Source organism: Anolis sagrei, chromosome X (assembly GCF_037176765.1).
Source record: "Anolis sagrei isolate rAnoSag1 chromosome X, rAnoSag1.mat, whole genome shotgun sequence".
NCBI classification, from domain to species: Eukaryota; Metazoa; Chordata; class Lepidosauria; order Squamata; family Dactyloidae; genus Anolis; species Anolis sagrei.
In genome coordinates, this window is record NC_090034.1 from 62,682,062 (window position 1) to 62,697,193 (window position 15,132).

At 46.9% G+C, this 15,132-nt stretch overlaps 1 protein-coding gene and 1 pseudogene across 1 annotated transcript; both read right to left on the bottom strand.

The window, feature by feature from the left end:
* Positions 1 to 139: 139 nt before the first annotated feature.
* Positions 140 to 4,040, bottom strand: LOC132780878 (kelch-like protein 21; annotated as a pseudogene).
* Positions 4,041 to 7,346: 3,306 nt separating this feature from the next.
* Positions 7,347 to 15,120, bottom strand: LSM7 (LSM7 homolog, U6 small nuclear RNA and mRNA degradation associated). The gene is made up of 3 exons (XM_060784715.2): positions 14,874 to 15,120; positions 9,831 to 9,902; positions 7,347 to 7,834 (listed from the first exon to the last, which is right to left on the bottom strand). Exons 1-3 carry the CDS (start codon positions 14,986 to 14,988, stop codon positions 7,692 to 7,694), a joined length of 330 nt encoding a protein of 109 aa, XP_060640698.1. The 5' UTR covers positions 14,989 to 15,120; the 3' UTR covers positions 7,347 to 7,691.
* Between the last annotated feature and the right edge of the window lie 12 nt (positions 15,121 to 15,132).

Consider the following 15,132-nt stretch of genomic DNA (forward strand, 5'->3'; position numbering starts at 1 on the left):
GCAAGCTTGGAAGTTGCATGGCCTTTGTTCTGAAAGCAAATACAGTTTGTGTCTTATTTGTGTTCTGAATAAGCTGCAACTGGCCGGAGACTATAGACTTGAAAGAATGTCCCAAAAATACCAGAACTGGGTTCAAACACTTTGCATGTAATTTTTATTCCGTATTTAAAACCATACAGTGATTTGGTTCCAAGAGAGCATTCGCTCTCCCATTCATCCGTCCCAGACTCACAAGGCCCCTCGCAAAGGGTTTGGTTGAAAAAAGGATCAGATAGGCAGCTGGGCTGCAACAGAGAGCACCTCTCTCCCTGAGGTACTACAGGAGTGGGGGGCTCACATTCAGGAGCACAAGGCCCCGCCATCAAAGGTTCCCCCCCCTCCTCCTCCTCAGACCAGGCCTCAATACTTGCCTTGAATTTGAGGGAAGCCCCGGCTGGCAGGCGGTCAGTGCCAGGGCCCGAAGCAGTGCACTGAGGCTGCGGCCTGGATAGGGAGTGGGCAGGGGACTTCGGGGTCCAGCTCCTGGCAGCGGAGGGGGGGCTCCAGGTAGGGGTCCAGCAGGAGCAAGTTGGGCAGCTGGCCATTGCCCTGGCGCTGACCCAGCAGGTAGAGGCGCCCGTTGGCCGCCACGCAGGCCTTGAAGAACCGCCGGCTCACACGGGCCCCCCTCTGCTCTTTCTCCTCCTCCTCTTCCTCAAGGGGGGTCCACTCGCCCGTGTCTGCCTCCAGGCGCAATACCCCCCCGCCCACTGTGTAGAGTGCCCCATTCAGCATCGCCACGCAGAGGTCGTACCTGAGGAAGAGAGGAGAAAAGCTTCAATATCTGACGGAGGTAGAGGGAGTACGCTTGCTCTCTGCAGGCCTGAAGGGCTTCCTGACTGTTATGAGAGCTGTTCAGCAGAGGAACTCTGCCTTGGAGTCCACGGAGGCTTCTAAACAGAGGCTGGAAGGAATCTGAGGGGGCTTTGATGGTGCCTTTTCTGCCGGGATTGGGTTGCCCTCAGGGTCCCTTCCAACTCTAGGAGTCAATGATATACCGATCTCATATCTGTCTATCTATCTTATCTATCTTTATCTTACGGGGCTGGACTGGATGTTCTTTGGGGTCCCTTCCAACTATAGGATTCTCCCTCTCATGGATATATCTCAATCCTATCAATATCTTTAGCTAAGATTCTCTGATATACCTATCATACCTATCTATCTATCTCAATCCTATGTATCTCTATCTTAAGGGGCTGGGCTGGATGGCCCTTGGGGTCTCTTAACTCTAGGATTCTATGATAATATGAATGCTTTTAATTATATATATATAGTCTTATGTAATTTATTATGTTATTGTTTGCGTTTTGATTTTATTTATTGTATTGTGTTGTTGGGCTTGGCCTCATGTAAGCCGCCCTGCATCCCCATTGGGAAGATGGTGGCGGGGTATAAGTAAAGATTATTATTATTATTATTATTATTATTATTATTATTATTATTATTAATATCCATCTATCTCCGCTTTGAATCTCCTTTGGGAGAGATAGAGTATAAATATAAATATAATAATCTCTATACCAATCCTATCTATCGCTCTTACCCCTGGCTTGATGGCCCCCTGTCGCCCCTGTGCTGCCCTCCTGTTCCCCTCTCCTCCTGCAAGGCCCCTTTCTTCTTCCCTTGGGGCTACTCCACTCTTCCTCACCTGGGGAGCGGGGAGCGAGACACCAGGTCCCAGGCGTCGGTCTGTGTGTCCAGCCGCTGCACAGCGGGGCAGACAGCCCCGCTCTCCTCCAGGCCGCCCACCACATAGAGCAGCCGGGCCCCGATCCCGGCGGCGGCAGCCCTCTCCACGGAACAGGCCATGGGGCTGGCGTTGCGCCAGGCGGGCTGCCCGGGGGTCAGGCTCTCCACGGCGGGAGTCAGGCCTCCCTCGCCCAGGGCACCCCCTGCCACAAAGAGGCGCCCCCCCACCCCGGCTGCACAGTGGCTGTGCCGGGCCGTCTGCAGCGAGGGGCCCTCCTCCCAGCGGTCTTCCCAGCCACTGTAGGCCAGCACTCTGTCTGTCGTCGACCAGGTCCACTCCTCCCGGGTGGAACCGCCTGTCACATACAGCAGGTCGCCTGCCAGAGGAGCAGACAATAGTCACAAAAACGTTCGCAGAAATATTCACAAAAATATTCATAATAAATAATCAAAATATTGGAAGAAATAATCACAAATAATCACAAAAATATTTGCATATAATCTCAAAATAATTCACATAATCATAATATTCAGAAAGTATTTGCAGAAATAATCAAAAAAATATTCACAGAAATAATCAAAATATTTGTAAGGCCACAAGTGTGTTGTGGCAGTGCCAAAGGCCAAGGAGATTCTGGGAGGAATCAATAGAAGTATTCAGGCAATCCCCGAGCAAGCACATGGCAAAGAAGAAGTGCACATATAAATCATTTCTACCTCTAGGGATCACAGGAAGTGACTCAGCTGCATCTCTAGGATCACATCTCTACTTTCTTGACCCTTAGAGTGGACTGTGCTCTGAACACATGTGCATTAGAACTGTATTTTTCACATACCCTGGGGGTACATTCAATGCACTATCTAATACAGCATTTTTTATCCCTAACTGGGCAGCCATCTATATAAAAGGGCTCAGATTGTGCTGGGCAGAAAGGGGCCTGGCCAGATGACATTTGCCCCCTCCCCCCCCTCTGCATGGGTTACCTACTGCGGCAACAGCGTACTGGGTGAGGTTCCTGCATTGGAGGGGGGCGCAGGGCCGCCAGGTGCCCGTCTTGGGCTGGAAGCGGAGGAGCTGCTGCTGTTCGCGGTCATGCCTCCCAGCCAGGACCAGTACATCCTCGTGGTCCCTCTTGGCGCAGGGGCCCCTCTTGCCCGGGGCCCAGCTGTGAGGCAGGTGGGCATTCAGCTTCCGGAGCAGCCGGGCCTCGAGGCCCTTGTTGTTCCCTCCGCCATCCCGGATCAGTCGGTCCATGCAGGGGATGCTGAGGCAGGGACCGCGCACCAGGGCCACCAGCTCCAGGAAGCGCTCCTCGCGCCCAGCGGGCTCCGCAGCCACCCAGCGCAGTAGCGCCTCCAGCGTCTGGTCCTCATGCGACACGAAGAGATGGTCACTGCGCAACAGGGCAGCCAGAGCCTCTGGGGGCAGCATGGGCATCTCGTCGAGTGCGGCCACTTCCTCCCAGTGGGACAGGGCCACACCACGGGCGGCCGAGAGCAGCCGTGGACAGGAGAAGTGCTCAGCAAAGGTCATCAGGCCCAGGCAGTTGCTGGTCCGCAGTGCCCGCTCCAGGAAGGCCTCGCAGCACCGCTTGGGCCCCTCCAGTGCCAGGAAGTCGGCTGCCTCCAGCAGAGATGCCACATTGGAGCGGGAGATGGCCAGGGGGATCCCTGTCTGGACACAGGAGAGTAGGGCCCCAAAGGACTCGGCTTCAATGCCCTGGAGGCGGATGTGCCGCTGGCAGCGCTCCCGGAAGGGCCCCCCAAAGAACAGGGCCTGGAAGTAGCGGCTGTGATGGGACAGCACCCGTCGGTTGGCTGGGAAGAGCCCTCCATCTACCTCCAGCACCACGTCCGGAGTGGGGTCAGCGCCTCCAGGTCTCGCGGCCTGAGCAGCCTCCTCCATTACTGTAAAGAGACCAGGCTGGGACTCCCTTCTCTCCCTCCTTGGCAAGAGATCACCAGCTGGGACTGATTTAGAATGCAGTCAGTGACTCTGGCTCTAAAAATAGAGGCCAGCCTCACCTTCTCCTTCAGGTTGCTGCTTCCCTTCCTTCGCACAGGAAAGCCTTTCTTCTTCTGCCTTCCACCACAATGAAAGCAGGAGTAGGAAGGAAGAAGCCCTTCCTTTGTCCTGCAGGAAGAAGCTGTTTCTACAGAAGAAGGAGAAGAACCTTTCCACAGATTGCCATTCGGAGGAGTCAGCAGCATCCTTCTCTGCATCAGGACAGCAAGGAGGAGCTGGACTCCGGGGAGGAGACCCATTTGCCCTGGTGAGTCTAGACCAGGGGTCCTCAAACTTTTTAAACAGGGGCAGTTCACTGTCCCTCAGACTGTTGGAGGGCCGAACTATAGGTTTTTTTTATTAAAAAAATCTAATTCCTATGCACACTGTACATATCTAATTTTGAAGTTAAAAAACAAAACAGTAACAAAACAGTAGCTTCCTTGGAGACTAGGACGCGGAACAATGGCTTCAAACTACAAGAGAGGAGATTCCATCTGAACATGAGGAAGAACTTCCTGACTGTGAGAGCCGTTCAGCAGTGGAACTCTCTGCCCCGGAGTGTGGTGGAGGCTCCTTCTTTGGAAGCTTTTAAGCAGAGGCTGGATGGCCATTTGTCAGGGGTGATTTGAATGCAATATTCCTGCTTCTTGGCAGGGGGTTGGACTGGATGGCCCATGAGGTCTCTTCCAACTCTTTGATTCTATGATTCTATGAATATTTAAAATGAAGAACCACTTTAACTCAATGTTATGGAATCCTGGAGCTGCAGTTTGATCTTTTGGCAGAAAAGGTGAAACAGCTTATAAAATATTAAATCCCAGAATTCTATAGCATTACGCCATGGCATTCAAACTGGTGTCAAACCACATTAATTTTGCAGTGTAGATGCCCTCTATTTTTCAGCTGTGCATCATCGGGTGCCTCTCTTCATATACACCAGTGGTTCTCAACCTTCCTAATGCCGTGACCCCTTAATACAGTTCCCCATGTTCTGGTACCCCCCAACCATAACATTATTTTTGTTGCTACTTCACAACTGTTATTTTGCTACTGTTATGAATCATAATGAATCATAATCTGATATGCAGGATGTATTTTCATTGTTACAAACTGAACATAAAGCATAGTGATTAATCATGTTATTATATATTGTGAAATATGTATTTCTAATTACAAATAAATGAAATTTTGACTTCAAGCATGCCGTATCATGGGTAACAGTCTTAATATAACAGCAGGGAACCCATTAATATGTTTACTGATCAGCCTATTGGCCAAACTCCCATGAAAATACTGGAGAGGTTTGGGGGAAATACACTCAGACATGTGGGAGTTGCAGTAGCTCCTGCAATCAAAGAGCAGTCTGAACTGTCCCAACAATGGAATTCAACCAAACTTGGCATGCAGAACTGCCATGACCAACAGAAAATACTGGAGAGGTTTGGTTAAAATACACTCAGACATGTGGGAGTTGCAGTAGCGCCTGCAATCAAAGAGCATTCTGAACTCCCCAACAATGGAATTCAACCAAACTTGGCATACAGAACTCCCATGACCAGGGCCGTAGCCAGAATTTTTTTTTGGGAGGGGTTGAAGATTTTGCAGGGGAGGGGGTTGAAAATTTCACCGGTGGGGGAAGGGGGTTGAAACCTGCCTCCTAGCTCACACTGAAGCAAAGAGCACAGCAGGGGGCAGAGCAGCCTGCAGCTCTGCCCCTGTCAACCACCTCCACCAAGTCTGGCCTCCTTAATGGGAGCATTCAACACACACACACCCAACTTGGTTGCTTCACTACATCGGCTATTCCTGCAAGTAATGACAGTGTGAATAAATTGTCACTATTTGCTTGAGATAGTGCTTGTAGTTCTGGAGAGACTTTTAATTTTTTGCATCTCATAGACTTAGCATGGGGATTTGGTTAACCAGTTAAAATTCATGAGTAAACCAGGTTTTTAAAAAAATCTGAAACATTTCGGGGGGGGGGGGAGTTTGAACCCCTAAAACCATCCCCTCGCTACAGGCCTGCCCATGACCAATAGATTCATCATAGTTTGTGGCAGCCACACAAACAAAGTTTCTAGAGGCGAATAATTAAGGGCCACACAATTAATCAGGAAATAACACTTTCAAACCAGGAACAGATTTTTGTTCTCCAATTTGGTTAGAGTGTGATTCCAGGTGGGAAGGTCTGACCAAAGCAGGAGATCAGAAGAGGACTTTATTATTATGTATATTTATACACCACTTTTTGTCTCCACAAGGAGACTGGGCCCTTCCAAACAGGCCTAATATCCCAGGATCTGATCCCAGGTTTTCTGCTTTAAACTGGAATATATGAGTGTGCATTGCTAGATAACTTGGAATAAACAGAAAAAAACTAGGATCAAATCCTGGAATATAGGGCCTGTCTGGAAGGGCACTCAAAGGGCCCTTCCAAACAGCCATATAACCCGGAATATTAAGGCAGATAACCACAATATTGGTTTTGAACTGCATTATCAGAGTCCATACTGCCATATAAACCAGTTGTGTGGATTTTATACAGATGTGGAAGGGGCCAAAGCAGCTTACATTTCAATACAATTTCAAATCTACAAATATATGAAACATTACAACAGAATTAAATATCATTGGTAACCTTCAAAGCAGGCATTGGCCAACTTGGGCTCTCCTTGTGTTTTGAACTTGAATTCCCACAATTTTTAACAGGCTACCTACCGGCTGTTTTCACAGCAGGAACCTTGATTTGCTAAGAAGACAAGAGGGGAAGAAAAGGAACCACAAGTTTTGAGGAGACGCCTTTCCTCCATGAGGCTGGAGTTACTGCCACCCCCACTCTCCCTGTTTAACTCGGGGGGGGGGGGGGTAGGCTTTGCAAGGGCTCCTTGAACACTGTGCGCAAGTAGAGGTGGAGGGAAGGAGGGACGGTTGGATGGCAAGGGGAGGCTTTGGGGCTGTCTATTGGCTGCACAGAAGATATATAAAGAAGAGGAGAAAGGGAGAGAAAAAAGAGGGAGAAAGAGAAAGAAAAAGAGAGAGGAAAAGAGAAGAGACTGAAATGGGGAGAAAGAGAGAGCCTGAGGGGGATACCGAAAGAACAAAAAGAGCTCTGTGTTAGCAGAGCCAGTACTGATTCCACTGAGAGAGAGGCCTCCTCCTCGGTGGGCCAGATAAATGCACTCAGCGGGCTGCATGTGGCCCATGGGCTGTAGTTTGAGGATCCCTGGTCTAGAGAGTTTTGGTGACAGAGCAGTGTGTCTGGACTACAAACAATGTTCATCATAAACCCAAATGCATGTGGCTGGGATGATCAGACTTCTAGGAGGACTTCCCTGGGAACCACTGGCTAAAGCAGGCCCATTAGGGACCTATTTTCACAAAGCAAGGAGTGTTGAGAGACCTCGGTTTTTGTTGTCTAGGACACAAAGGGATGTCCTGAGACACTTTGCATTTAAACAATGAGAAATAACCCACTTTGGAAGCAGATTAGGGCTTTCCGACTCAAAGAGTTGGCATATTGGGCTCCTCCTCCAAACCCCCAAATGGGACATTGGCCCCGGAGAAGACTCTTGCATCTCAAAGCCTTACAAATGGTGAAGCACACAAAGCAGTTGAGGGAAGATTTATTATGATTAGAGAACAGTACAGGAGAGGAAAAACATCCCAAGGAAATGTTTTTGATCTTGAAACTGAAGGTTTACTATTCAAGCCCCACTCTAGGGCTCTTGCCATCTGTTTCTTGGAGGAAATAATAATACACAACCAGGAAACAAAGAAGCACCGTTAAGGTGAGAGTCTTCATGTTCTTTGTCCAGCAGGAAAAAATAACCCCCCCTCTGGCCTATTTTGGTGCCATTTCTCGGCCTCAAAGCCACGGTCAAACCATCTACAGCTTCTCCCATTGCGAGGTCCAGTGTCCTGATGTCTGAACCCCGCCCTCCCGTCCATCCAGCTACCCATCCTGCTGCTGGACGAAGGGGTTGGGGATGGCCTCCATGCCGTCCTGGGGGCAGATAAGGACCACCGAGGTCCCTCGGCAGACCACGAGCCCCAGTGGGCGTGTATCCTCTGTCAGCTTGTACTGGTCATCCGGGTCTGGAAAGGAGGAAGAAGGAAAGAGGAAGGAAGGGGACATTACCGAGGGGATATGCACTTCCTGGCCCCCAAACAAGCCCCTCCCCTCTTTTGGGACCCAAATACAGTGACTGTGGCCTCACTGAGATGGACTTGGAGGAGAAGGTTGACTCAAGTGAGTTAATTCTTCTCAAGAAGATTCCACTTTACAAAAGGTTACGATCTCTAACACGGGGCCCGTCCAGACAGCACCTTTATTGCAGTATCTACCACAATAAAGGAGGGGCTGTCCAGACAACGTTCTGGACAGTCCCAAATTAATTCACTACAAACCAGGAAAACTGGTTTGTAGTGAATTAATTTGATAGTGGATTTATTTTGTGCCTTCTTGAAAAACACAGGATAAATCCACTATTTCCGGTGCCTGGACTACAGCCCAGACACCATTTTCACAGTTTACCGGGCTAAAAAAGGCCAGTAAAGTGTGGGAATACCCACCCCCTCCCCCCAAGTCCCCAAACCCTTTTGAAAAGTAAAAAGAACTTACCAGGCTTGCAGTATACCCTTGGAGCAGCTCTCCCGGAGCGTACCAATGACATGCCAGGAGAGGGGTGGGGAGGAGAGGAGGAAAATCTCCCCCCCCCCCCCCCGCTCTCCTGGCGCATCATTTGTATGCGCTGAGAGAGCTGGTCTGAGGGTATACTACAGGCCTGGTAAGTTCTTCTTAATTTTCAAAAGAATCTGGGGGCATGGGGGGAGGGGGGTAGGGCCTCCGGACGTTATGTCTGGATATCCACCCCAGACAGCAGCATGTTATATTAAATGATTACATTATATTATAATTTATTGTATTATATTTTTTAAATTATATATTATTATAATAATACATTATTATAATATACTAGCCATCCCCTACCACGCATTGCTGTGGCTAGTCTGTGTATATGTGTTGTGTGTGTGTGTGTGTATATTTGTGTATATATGTGTGTTTGCATATATATATATATATATATATATATATATATAGTAAAGGTAAAGGTAGTCCCCTGACATGAAGTCCAGTCATGTCTGACTCTGGGGTGTGGTGCTCATCTCCATTTCTAAGCCGAAGAGTCAGCGTTGTCCATAGACACCTCCAAGGTCATGTGGCCGGCATGACTGCATGGAGCGCCGTTACCTTCCCGCCGGAGCGGTACCTATTGATCTACTCACATTTGCATGTTTTCGAACTGCTAGGTTGGCAGAAGCTAGGGCTGACAGCGGAAGCTCACGCCGCTCCCCGGAATCGAACCTGCAACCTTTTGATCAACAAGCTCAGCAGCTCAGTGCTTTAACCCACTGCGCCACCGGGGGCTCCATATATAAAAATACATTATAACACATGCACAAAACCACATATATATATGTGGTTTTGTGCATGTGTTATAATGTATTTTTTGTTTTTTGGCTTTTAAAGTCTCTTCTGCTGCGTTTTTCAGTGTTTTTGTGAGTGATGGTCACTCATTGGCCTGATAGGTGTATTGTGTCCAAACCAGTGGTTTATGAGTTATGTTAATCCCACAAACGAACATTTATTTATATAGATGATTCAACACAATTTTTGGGTTATCAATGTCATTTCTTAATTGGTCCTATCACAAAAACATGGGAAAAGTGTATTAAACTGCAAACTTTTTTTTTTTGCTGGAGGAACATTCTGCAGCAGCACATTTGGCTCTGGCTTTTCAATGACTATCTCATAGCCCCCTTCCACACTCACCTATATACCAGGATCTGATTCCAGATTATCTGCATTAAATTGGATTATACTGCAAGATAGTTTGGGATCAGATCCTGGGATATGTATAAGGGCAGTGTGGAAGGTCCATAGAGTCTTGACAAATTCAGCTGCAAAAACAACCCCAACTCCAGAAGGGCCGCATAATGAAACAGAAATAATGCTTTCAAACCAGGAAGGGAACATTTTCCCAAATGTTGTGCCATAATATAAAGCTGACCTCCTGCCTGCTGTGCTCACCTCTCATGTACTCGATGGTCCCGTCCAGCACCAGGTTGAGGAGCGGGTCGAAGCCTTTCAGGACGCCGCTGGCTGCGAGGAAAGAAAGAAAAGAAGGAAGGAATGAGTGCTGCTCAACAGGGGAACTCTCTGCCTCAAGGTCCAGTTGAAGGACCTTCTTTGACACTGAGGCCTGGCGGGATTGCATTGTATCCTGCTTGCCATGTATAGGGTTGGGCTGGAAATTATTATTATTATATTTATTTATACCCCGCTTTATCTCTTTTGAAGCAGACTCAAAGCAGCTTGAAATAAAAGCATCAATGTATAATTTATAATATTCTTGTTATTATTATTATTTTATTTATACCCTGCTTTATCTCTCCATAAGGAGACTCAAAGTGGCTATGTATCCATTATTACTATTACAATGTATTCACTGAAATCCAAGAAAGCCTCCGGATCCTGGACTGGTGCCTGACCCCTGTGATGGACTGATGAGGGTGAACAAGCTGGCCATGTTTACATTAGGTATCACTAATAACTGATGTGTGCTGATTTATTCTGAGTTTTATCTCATTGTTACATGTTTGTTTTATTTGATTGTATTTTATATTGTGTTTTATGTCATGTCTTGTTTCAGGCGTCTTTTGCCGTTTGTAAGCTTCCCCGAGTTCCTTCGGGGAGATAGTGATGGGATACAAGAATAAAGTTGTTATTATTATTATTATATATTATTATTTTATATCCTATAATATTATTAAATATTAGTATTATTACATACTCTCTCTCTCTCTCTCTCTCTCTATATATATATATCACATGAATACACGTTTCTCCTGAAGGGGGTCCGCCTGGATGTCCTCTGGGGACCCCCAAGCCCTTCCTCACCTTCGCGCCTGCCTTGCAACTTGACGCGAATGCCCTTGTTGACGTACTTGGAGAGGTCCAATTTATTATTATTACATTTATATTTGTTATTATAATATTATCATTATATTTATTGTTACTATTTTATATTATATATTCATTACTATTATATTAATTTTATATTGTGTTTTATGTCATGTCTTGTTTCAGGCGTCTTTTGCCATTTGAAAGCTTCCTCGAGTTCCTTCGGGGAGATAGCGATGGGATACAAGAATACAGTTGTTATTATTATTATATATTATTATTTTACATCATATATTATTAAATATTAGTATTATTACATACTATATATATATATAGTATGTAATATATCACATGCATACACGTTTCTCCTGAAGGGGGTCCACCTGGATGTCCTCTGGGGACCCCCAAGCCCTTCCTCACCTTCGTGCCTGCCTTGGAACTTGACGCGGATGCCCTTGTTGACGTACTTGGAGAGGTCCAATTTATTGATGCTACCCCTCTATTCTGCTTTGGTTAGACCACACCTGGAATATTGTGTCCAATTCCGGGCACCACCATTCAAGAGAGATACTGACAAGCTGGAATGTGTCCAGAGGAGGGCGAATAAAATGATCAAGGGTCTGGAGAACAAGCCCTATGAGGAGCGGCTTAAGGAGCTGGGAATGTTTAGCCTGAAGAAGAGAAGGCTGAGAGGAGATATGATAGCCATGTATAAATATGTGAGAGGAAGCCACAGGGAGGAGGGAGCAAGCTTGTTTTCTGCTTCCTTGGAGACTAGGACGCGGAACAATGGCTTCAAACTACAAGAGAGGAGATTCCATCTGAACATGAGGAATAACTTCCTGACTGTGAGAGCCGTTCAGCAGTGGAACTCTCTGCCCCGGAGTGTGGTGGAGGCTCCTTCTTTGGAAGCTTTTAAACAGAGGCTGGATGGCCATCTGTCAGGGGTGATTTGAATGCAATATTCCTGCTTCTTGGCAGGGGGTTGGACTGGATGGCCCATGAGGTCTCTTCCAACTCTTTGATTCTATGATTCAATGATTAGTATTACATTTATATTTGTTATTATAATATTATCATTATATTTATTGTTACTATTTTATATTATATATTCATTACTATTACATTAATTATATTATAATTGCTACATTTATTGTTATATTTATAATTCTATTTATATGTATTATTCTATCATCTTTATTATTATATTTATTATATTTTATTAATAAATATAATGCACATAACAAAAAATATAATAATTACAATGTAATAAACCGCTCCGAGCCAAATTGGGAGTGGTGGTATACAAGTCAAATAAATAAATAAATATGGCCTATGGCGAACCACCCTGAACACGCCAGATATCGTCTGATTATTATATTGATTGTTATATTTATTATTATTCAATGTATTCTTATTATTACATATTTATTATTATGCTATTATTGTCATGGTTGGTCCTGAAAAGGACCGTTGGTTGTTTTGCTTGCTTCCTTGCATGCTGGTCGCTTCTGTGGCGAGAGAATCAACCGTCTATGAAGACGTTGCCCAGGGGACGCCCGGAAGTCTTGCAATCCTGCGAGGAGGGTTCTCTCATGTCCCCTCATGTCTCTCATGTCTCGGGAAGCATCCCGAGCTCTGAAGATCACCTGGGAAGGAATCCCACTGGAGCATTGCAGCGCACCCAAATACCTAGGAGTCACTCTGGACCGTGCTCTGATCTACAAGAAGCACTGCCTGAACATCAAGCAAAAAGTGGGTGCTAGAAACAATATCATACGAAAGCTGACTGGCACAACCTGGGGATCACAACCAGATACAGTCAAGACATCTGCCCTTGTGCTGTGCTACTCTGCTGCTGAGTATGCATGCCCAGTGTGGAACACATCTCACCACACTAAAACAGTGGATGTGGCTCTTAATGAGACATGCCGCATTATCACAGGGTGTCTGCGCCCTACACCACTGGAGAAATTACACTGCTTAGCCGGTATTGCACCACCTGACATCTGCCGGGAAGTAGCAGCCAATAGTGAAAGGACCAAGGCAGAGACATCTCCAGCTCATCCCTTGTTTGGGTATCAGCCAGCACGTCAACGACTTAAATCTAGAAATAGTTTTCTTAGATCTACAGAGACACTTGCTGGAACACCTCAGCAAGCAAGAGTCCAAAAGTGGCAGGCTCAAACCCAAAACCTCAACCAATGGCTGATACCAAATGAGAGACTTCCCCCTGGGCACACAGAGGACTGGGCGACTTGGAAGGCGCTGAACAGACTGCGCTCTGGCACCACGAGATGCAGAGCCAACCTTCAGAAATGGGGCTACAAAGTGGAATCCACGACATGTGAGGGTGGAGAAGAGCAAACCACTGACCACCTGCTGCAATGCAACCTGAGCCCAGCCACATGCACCATGGAGGACCTTCTTGCGGCAACACCAGAAGCACTCCAAGTGACCAGATACTGGTCAAAGGACATTTAACCAACTACCAAACTCACACATTTTGTATTTTCTCTGTTTGTTTGCTTTGTTCTGTTAGAAATGTAATATAATTGACTGGCTGCCCTGACACAAGAAATAAATGAGGAGACAGCAAAGCCTAGAGAAGACAATTATGCTGGGGGAAGTGGAAGGCAAAAGGAAGAGGGGCCGACCAAGGGCAAGATGGATGGATGGCATCCTTGAAGTGACTGGACTGACCTTGAAGGAGCTGGGGGTGGTGACGGCCGACAGGGAGCTCTGGCTTGGGCTGGTCCATGAGGTCACGAAGAGTCGGAGATGACTGAACGAATGAACAACAAATGTAATAAAGATGGCTGACGGCAAACCACCCTGAACATGCCCGGTCTCGTCTGATTATTATATTGATTATTATTCAATGTATTCTTATTAAGTATTTATTATGTTATGTAATATTGCCTTTATTCTTCTTCTCTTGCTTAATCATAGGATCATAGAATCAAAGAGTTGGAAGAGACCTCATGGGCCATCCAGTCCAACCCCCTGCCAAGAAGCAGGAATATTCAGTTCTTGTGGGTTTTTTTGGGCTATATGGCCATGTTCTAGAGGCATTTCTCCTGACGTTTCGCCTGCATCTATGGCAAGCATCCTCAGAAGTGAGGTCTGCTGGAACTGGGAAAGACCTCACCTCTGAGGATGCTTGCCATAGATGCAGGCGAAACGTCAGGAGAAATGCCTCCAGAACATGGCCATATAGCCCGAAAAAACCTACAAGAACCTAGTGATTCCAGCCATGAAAGCCTTCGACAAAGCAGGAATATTGCATTCAAATCACCCCTGACAGATGGCCATCCAGACTCTGTTTAAAAGCTTCCAAAGAAGGAGCCTCCACCACACTCCAGGGCAGAGAGTTCCACTGCTGAATGGCTCTCACAGTCAGGAAGTTCTTCCTCATGTTCAGATGGAATCTCCTCTCTTGTAGTTTGAAGCCATTGTTCCGCATCCTAGTGTCCAAGGAAGCAGAAAACAAGCTTGCTCCCTCCTCCCTGTGGCTTCCTCTCACATATTTATACATGGCTATCATATCCTCTCTCAGTCTTCTCTTCTTCAGCCTAAACATGCCCAGCTCCTTAAGCCGCTCCTCATAGGGCTTGTTCTCCAGACCTTTTATCATTTTAGTCGCTCTCCTCTGGACACATTCCAGCTTGTCAATATCTCTCTTCAATTGTGGTGCCCAGAACTGGACACAATATTCCAGATGTGGTCTAACCAAAACTGAATAGAGGGGTAGCATTGCTTCCCTAGATCTAGACACTATGCTCCTATTGATGCAGGCCAAAATCCCATTGGCTTTTTTTGCCGCCACATCACATTGTTGGCTCATGTTTAACTTGTTGTCCACGAGGACTACAAGATCATATCTCCTCTCAGCCTTCTCTTCTTCAGGCTAAACATGCCCAGCTCCCCAAGCCGCTCCTCATAGGGCTTGTTCTCCAGACCCTTGATCATTTTAGTCGCCATATTTATACATGGCTATCATATCCCCTCTCAGCCTTCTCTTCTTCAGGCTAAACATGCCCAGCTCCCCAAGCCGCTCCTCATAGGGCTTGTTCTCCAGACCTTTTATCATTTTAGTCGCCATATTTATACATGGCTATCATATCCCCTCTCAGCTTCCCTTGCTTCTCCTTCTCCCCCTTCGCTCACCTTCGCGCCCGCCTTGGAACTTGACGCGGATGGCCTTGTCGATGTACTTGGCCAGGTCCAAGATGCTCTCCTTCTTTTTTTTCTCCTTGTCCGCCATCTTGCTTTCCACAGGCATCCTCCTCTCGCCCCACTTCCCCTCGTTGCTACCGCTTCTCCTCCAATCGCTTTGTAGCCGCCGGCCACGCCCCTACCTCACTCCCGCTCTAGCCGCCGGCGGCTCTATGGGCAAAGGCTCTTTGCCTTCCTCCCTTGCCTTTCC

Coding starts and splice junctions, on each gene's coding strand:
- LSM7 (XM_060784715.2), bottom strand. CDS start 14,988: ATGCCTGTGGAAAGCAAGATGGCGGACAAGGAGAAAAAAAAGAAGGAG. Junction 9,903..14,873: donor GTTCCAAGGCGGGCGCGAAG/GTGAGCGAAGGG, acceptor CTTTCCTCGCAG/CCAGCGGCGTCCTGAAAGGC. Junction 7,835..9,830: donor GACCATCGAGTACATGAGAG/GTGAGCACAGCA, acceptor CCTCCTTTCCAG/ACCCGGATGACCAGTACAAG.